The 7,453-nt window shown below is 37.2% G+C and overlaps 2 protein-coding genes and 1 long non-coding RNA gene across 3 annotated transcripts; all 3 read left to right on the forward strand.

Annotated features, from left to right (window-relative positions):
* Positions 1–218: 218 nt before the first annotated feature.
* Positions 219–1,947, forward strand: LOC131633353 (uncharacterized). Its single transcript, XR_009293304.1, has 2 exons — positions 219–337; positions 1,749–1,947. It is a non-coding gene; the product is annotated as an uncharacterized LOC131633353 (long non-coding RNA).
* Positions 1,948–2,280: 333 nt separating this feature from the next.
* Positions 2,281–3,057, forward strand: LOC131633349 (uncharacterized). The gene has a single exon (XM_058904063.1). It carries the CDS (start codon positions 2,281–2,283, stop codon positions 3,055–3,057), a length of 777 nt encoding a protein of 258 aa, XP_058760046.1.
* A 2,909-nt stretch (positions 3,058–5,966) lies between these two features.
* On the forward strand, positions 5,967–6,743 carry LOC131633351 (uncharacterized). Its single transcript, XM_058904064.1, has one exon. The coding sequence runs from the start codon at positions 5,967–5,969 to the stop codon at positions 6,741–6,743; it is 777 nt and encodes a 258-aa protein (XP_058760047.1).
* Positions 6,744–7,453: the final 710 nt, after the last annotated feature.

Genomic DNA, 7,453 nt, shown 5'->3' on the forward strand with positions numbered 1-7,453 from the left:
TAGAAATATTATTAGAGTGTCGTGTATTATTTTGGGAATTTTCAGAGCAAATTAAATTAGACCGTAAAATACGAGGTGATAAGTAAATAGAGAGTTTTAATAAAATAAAAGTTAGTTGGGCTGAATGTTATTTTCACGTGTGAGTTAGTTGGCCCAAATTAAAAATCATGGGGCATTGGAAGTTTTAACCTAGGCTCCTAAAACAAATAATTCAGTATCACCACATTGAGGAATAGAAAAGCGGCAGAAGGAAAAATAGGAAAAACCAGTGAACGTGAGGAAGAGGAATCTTGGGGTTTTTCGGTTGGAACGATTTAGAGTAACCTTCGATCCAAAGGTAAGGGTGGGGTTCTTGCTCTATAAATAGGGACATGATGGATTGTATGTGGGTTTGGGGAATTTATTGTCTCTATGTTCGATTGATGTTTTTCTGTTATGTATGAATAATTGGTATCTTGTGTTGAAACTGTTTGTGAATTTGTTGAATTAAGTTGTAACTGTGTTGATCGGACTGAAATTATGATCGATGATGGTGATATAATTTATGTGTTGATGTTGATGAAATTGTTAGAACTTGACGTGAAACTGTAATTATAATTGGAATTTAAGTTAAATTGGGGTTAAGAAGTGTCTCTGTTAAATTCTAAGGATATAGGAAAATCGATAGAAAAATTACGGTGAATTCTGTGTTGAACTTGGAACTGAACAAAGTTGCTGTTAGAAAAATACTATGTGCCGTGGGGCACATGAAGGGCTACACCTATCATTAAGTAAATTAGTGATGATCCACTTGGATAGTACATATGTACACTTTCTTCACGTGGTAAATTATTAGTAAATATGTAAAACATTAGCATGATATAAATAAATATATACATATATGTAACTTAGGAATAATATATGTTAGTTTAGGAATATATGTATATATTAGTCTATGAACTATATAAGTATATTATAAGCTACAGTTGCGTTAGAACCAATACCGTAGCAGTATTATATGTTATTTGGAGGCTTATGTTTTAGACTTAGTCATACATGGTGGGTATAATAACAGTAGTAATAATTTAGTGTTATCAGTAGAAGGACTACCAGTAGAGAAATTAATACCAGTAGGATATAAATAGTAGTATAAAGTAGAAATAATAGATTTTTTTTGGCTGATAATTAATTAACCGAGTAATATAATTTAGGCGAGTCTGGAATTGATTCGGCATCTATAAATTGACGACGTTTTCGGCGATGTTTTGACTTGTTGCATATTTTGAGATATTGCGAATTTTATGATGTTGCAGGAAATTAAAGTGACGAGTAATTATCAATAATGATTTATATATTTTGGCGACGTAGGCAAATGCCTTATGCGACGTTGTTTTGTGATTGATTGTGGTTGTTGCATTTCATAGTGTCTCATAAATTGCATGTTGTAGCGACGGCCTGGATTGGCAAAACAGCGACGAAGGCCTATGCCTGTTTTTGATGCCTCTTTTATCTGGCAATTGGCGATGGGGGCTGAAGCCCTGGGTACCACATGCATGATGCATTAGTCGTGTCTCATCCATTTGCTTTATTGCGACGTTGTGCGTGATTATGTGATTTTGATTTTTGAATTGTTTGTGATTGAAATTGAGACGTGAGATATATATTATGACTTGAACCGTAATATACTCTTTATCATGAATTTATTTATATTGTTTGATATCTCACCCTTTGCTTGTTTTCGCCGTTGCCTTTATACTGGTAACGTGCAGGTGATGCTAGTGAGTGAAGGATTAGCTGTCGCGAGTTGAGTCGGTTGTCGCTCTGATACGTAGCACTCGGGGGGATAAAACGATTGTTTTTATTATTGTTTTAATTGCTGAATTTTATTTAGTTTTGATTTAAATTGTAACTTAAAGTTACCGTGCAAAGATGCTACGACTTGATTTAAACATTTATGAAGTTTGATGATTCCGCTGCGAAGTAAATTATTTGATGAGGTGTTTTTGAGGATTAAATTAACGTTATGATTTGTCCGCTTTCGTTTAAGTGCTATGTATCTATGTGGAGGCGTAACTGCCGTAAGTGAATTAAATGACAAATGTGACATCCTATTTCATCGTATGAATTCTTTTAAAATACTTTGATTTTCTGTATAAATTATCGGGTAGATTTGGGGTGTTACATTAGTGGTATCGGAGCAGGTCGGTCTGTACGGCCAGTGTCGAGTCGTAGTTAGTTAACAATCAAGTATTGTTAATTACTTTTATCTGACTGTTATTTCTGTTGCAGTGCTAAGTTAAGATGGCTGGGAGAAATGATGCTGCGATTGCTGCCGCTTTGGAGGCTATGGCTCAGGCTTTGGCAAATCAGCCAAATGCTAATGAGAATGTTGGATCCCGCAGTTTGGCGACTTTTCAGAGGGAGAATCCGCCGGTCTTCAAAGGCAAGCATGACCCCGACAACGCATTGGAGTGGTTGAAGGAGATTGAGAGAATCTTCCGCGTGATGGACTGCACTCAGGCGCAGAAGGTTCGGTATGGAACTCATATGTTGGCAGTCGAAGCTGACGACTGGTGGTTAGAGACTCGTCAGAGATTGGAAGTTGCTGGTGAAGAGATCACTTGGATTGTTTTCCGCCGAGAGTTTCTGAGGAAGTATTATCCTGAAGATGTTCGGGGTAAGAAGGAGATTGAGTTCCTTGAGCTGAAACAGGGAAATATGTCAGTGACAGAGTATGCTGCAAAGTTCACTGAGTTGGCTAAGTTCTACCCGTATTATGAGGGAGCAGGTGCTGAGTTTTCAAAGTGCATCAAGTTTGAGAACGGATTACGCTCTGAGATCAAGAAAGCTGTTGGGTATCAGAAGATTCGTATCTTTCCTAATTTGGTTGATAGTTGCAGGATTTATGAAGAAGATCATAATGCACATTACAAACTTGTCAAGGATAGGAGAGGCAAGCAGAACCGTAGCACACCTTATGATGCTCCAGTTGGAAAGGGAAAAGCAGAAGTGGCTAATGGCAAGAGAACTAGTGGGGGAGGAGCTCCTGCTAGCAGGATTTGCTTCAAATATGGATAACCTGGCCACAAGAGTGATGTATGTACTGCTGGGGAGAAAAGATGTTTCCGTTGTGGTAAGACAGGACACGTAACTACTGATTGTAGACATAAGGAAGTTATTTGTTTCAACTGTGGTGAAGAAGGGCATATTAGTAGCAAGTGTCAGAAACCAAAAAGGGAACCAGGAAGTGGAAAAGTATTCGCTTTAGCTGGAACTCAAACAGCTAATGAGGACAAGAATGCCGGAGGTGCGTATTTCATTAGTAATACTTTTAATTACTATCGTTGATTATTGGTGCTGTTAGTTATTTCGTTGTTCCTGATTGCGTTGAATGATTAGTATGCTAGATTTAAACCTTGTTGAGTTTGATCGTTTCGAAGGAATGGTAGTTAGATTGTTGTGAAGTACAACTTGGTGATCGGAGAGTTGGAAACTAGTACGAAGTTAAGGATGGTGGTACCGGATGAATTTTCGAGGACGAAAATATTTCAAGTGGGGGAGAGTTGTAACACCCGTAAATTTGAGTATTCACTTAATTTAGACGTTTGGAGTATTTCGTGAAATTTTTCGTATTTTGGGACGATTTAGTCAGTATTAGTTCGGGATAGTGGATCGACAAATAATCGAGATTTTTAATATTTTTAGTATTAGAAATATTATTAGAGTGTCGTGTATTATTTTGGGAATTTTCAGAGCAAATTAAATTAGACCGTAAAATACGAGGTGATAAGTAAATAGAGAGTTTTAATAAAATAAAAGTTAGTTGGGCTGAATGTTATTTTCACGTGTGAGTTAGTTGGCCCAAATTAAAAATCATGGGGCATTGGAAGTTTTAACCTAGGCTCCTAAAACAAATAATTCAGTATCACCACATTGAGGAATAGAAAAGCGGCAGAAGGAAAAATAGGAAAAACCAGTGAACGTGAGGAAGAGGAATCTTGGGGTTTTTCGGTTGGAACGATTTAGAGTAACCTTCGATCCAAAGGTAAGGGTGAGGTTCTTGCTCTATAAATAGGGACATGATGGATTGTATGTGGGTTTGGGGAATTTATTGTCTCTATGTTCGATTGATGTTTTTCTGTTATGTATGAATAATTGGTATCTTGTGTTGAAACTGTTTGTGAATTTGTTGAATTAAGTTGTAACTGTGTTGATCGGACTGAAATTATGATCGATGATGGTGATATAATTTATGTGTTGATGTTGATGAAATTATTAGAACTTGACGTGAAACTGTAATTATAATTGGAATTTAAGTTAAATTGGGGTTAAGAAGTGTCTCTGTTAAATTCTAAGGATATATGAAAATCGATAGAAAAATTACGGTGAATTCTGTGTTGAACTTGGAACTGAACAAAGTTGCTGTTAGAAAAATACTCTGTGCTGTGGGGCACATGAAAGGCTGCACCTATCATTAAGTAAATTAGTGATGATCCACTTGGATAGTACATATGTACACTTTCTTCACGTGGTAAATTATTAGTAAATATGTAAAACATTAGCATGATATAAATAAATATATACATATATGTAACTTAGGAATAATATATGTTAGTTTAGGAATATATGTATATATTAGTCTATGAACTATATAAGTATATTATAAGCTACAGTTGCGTTAGAACCAATACCGTAGCAGTATTATATGTTATTTGGAGGGTTATGTTTTAGACTTAGACATACATGGTGGGTATAATAACAGTAGTAATAATTTAGTGTTATCAGTTGAAGGACTACCAGTAGAGAAATTAATACCAGTAGGATATAAATAGTAGTATAAAGTAGAAATAATAGATTTTTTTGGCTGATAATTAATTAACCGAGTAATATAATTTAGGCGAGTCTGGAATTGATTCGGCATCTATAAATTGACGACGTTTTCGGCGATGTTTTGACTTGTTGCATATTTTGAGATATTGCGAATTTTATGATGTTGCAGGAAATTAAAGTGACGAGTAATTATCAATAATGATTTATATATTTTGGCGACGTAGGCAAATGCCTTATGCGACGTTGTTTTGTGATTGATTGTGGTTGTTGCATTTCATAGTGTCTCATAAATTGCATGTTGTAGCGACGGCCTGGATTGGCAAAACAGCGACGAAGGCCTATGCCTGTTTTTGATGCCTCTTTTATCTGGCAATTGGCGATGGGGGCTGAAGCCCTGGGTACCACATGCATGATGCATTAGTCGTGTCTCATCCATTTGCTTTATTGCGACGTTGTGCGTGATTATGTGATTTTGATTTTTGAATTGTTTGTGATTGAAATTGAGACGTGAGATATATATTATGACTTGAACCGTAATATACTCTTTATCATGAATTTATTTATATTGTTTGATATCTCACCCTTTGCTTGTTTTCGCCGTTGCCTTTATACTGGTAACGTGCAGGTGATGCTAGTGAGTGAAGGATTAGCTGTCGCGAGTTGAGTCGGTTGTCGCTCTGATACGTAGCACTCGGGGGGATAAAACGATTGTTTTTATTATTGTTTTAATTGCTGAATTTTATTTAGTTTTGATTTAAATTGTAACTTAAAGTTACCGTGCAAAGATGCTACGACTTGATTTAAACATTTAAGAAGTTTGATGATTCCGCTGCGAAGTAAATTATTTGATGAGGTGTTTTTGAGGATTAAATTAACGTTATGATTTGTCCGCTTTCGTTTAAGTGCTATGTATCTATGTGGAGGCGTAACTGCCGTAAGTGAATTAAATGACAAATGTGACATCCTATTTCATCGTATGAATTCTTTTAAAATACTTTGATTTTCTGTATAAATTATCGGGTAGATTTGGGGTGTTACATTAGTGGTATCGGAGCAGGTCGGTCTGTACGGCCAGTGTCGAGTCGTAGTTAGTTAACAATCAAGTATTGTTAATTACTTTTATCTGACTGTTATTTCTGTTGCAGTGCTAAGTTAAGATGGCTGGGAGAAATGATGCTGCGATTGCTGCCGCTTTGGAGGCTATGGCTCAGGCTTTGGCAAATCAGCCAAATGCTAATGAGAATGTTGGATCCCGCAGTTTGGCGACTTTTCAGAGGGAGAATCCGCCGGTCTTCAAAGGCAAGCATGACCCCGACAGCGCATTGGAGTGGTTGAAGGAGATTGAGAGAATCTTCCGCGTGATGGACTGCACTCAGGCGCAGAAGGTTCGGTATGGAACTCATATGTTGGCAGTCGAAGCTGACGACTGGTGGTTAGAGACTCGTCAGAGATTGGAAGTTGCTGGTGAAGAGATCACTTGGATTGTTTTCCGCCGAGAGTTTCTGAGGAAGTATTATCCTGAAGATGTTCGGGGTAAGAAGGAGATTGAGTTCCTTGAGCTGAAACAGGGAAATATGTCAGTGACAGAGTATGCTGCAAAGTTCACTGAGTTGGCTAAGTTCTACCCGTATTATGAGGGAGCAGGTGCTGAGTTTTCAAAGTGCATCAAGTTTGAGAACGGATTACGCTCTGAGATCAAGAAAGCTGTTGGGTATCAGAAGATTCGTATCTTTCCTAATTTGGTTGATAGTTGCAGGATTTATGAAGAAGATCATAATGCACATTACAAACTTGTCAAGGATAGGAGAGGCAAGCAGAACCGTAGCACACCTTATGATGCTCCAGTTGGAAAGGGAAAAGCAGAAGTGGCTAATGGCAAGAGAACTAGTGGGGGAGGAGCTCCTGCTAGCGGGATTTGCTTCAAATATGGATAACCTGGCCACAAGAGTGATGTATGTACTGCTGGGGAGAAAAGATGTTTCCGTTGTGGTAAGACAGGACACGTAACTACTGATTGTAGACATAAGGAAGTTATTTGTTTCAACTGTGGTGAAGAAGGGCATATTAGTAGCAAGTGTCAGAAACCAAAAAGGGAACCAGGAAGTGGAAAAGTATTCGCTTTAGCTGGAACTCAAACAGCTAATGAGGACAAGAATGCCAGAGGTGCGTATTTCATTAGTAATACTTTTAATTACTATCGTTGATTATTGGTGCTGTTAGTTATTTCGTTGTTCCTGATTGCGTTGAATGATTAGTATGCTAGATTTAAACCTTGTTGAGTTTGATCGTTTCGAAGGAATGGTAGTTAGATTGTTGTGAAGTACAACTTGGTGATCGGAGAGTTGGAAACTAGTACGAAGTTAAGGATGGTGGTACCGGATGAATTTTCGAGGACGAAAATATTTCAAGTGGGGGAGAGTTGTAACACCCGTAAATTTGAGTATTCACTTAATTTAGACGTTTGGAGTATTTCGTGAAATTTTTCGTATTTTGGGACGATTTAGTCAGTATTAGTTCGGGATAGTGGATCGACAAATAATCGAGATTTTTAATATTTTTAGTATTAGAAATATTATTAGAGTGTCGTGTATTATTTTGGGAATTTTCAGAGCAAATTAAATTAGACCGTAAAATACGAGGTGAT

The sequence above is a fragment of the Vicia villosa genome, unplaced genomic scaffold (genome assembly GCF_029867415.1).
Source record: "Vicia villosa cultivar HV-30 ecotype Madison, WI unplaced genomic scaffold, Vvil1.0 ctg.001117F_1_1_3, whole genome shotgun sequence".
Taxonomy (NCBI): Eukaryota; Viridiplantae; Streptophyta; class Magnoliopsida; order Fabales; family Fabaceae; genus Vicia; species Vicia villosa.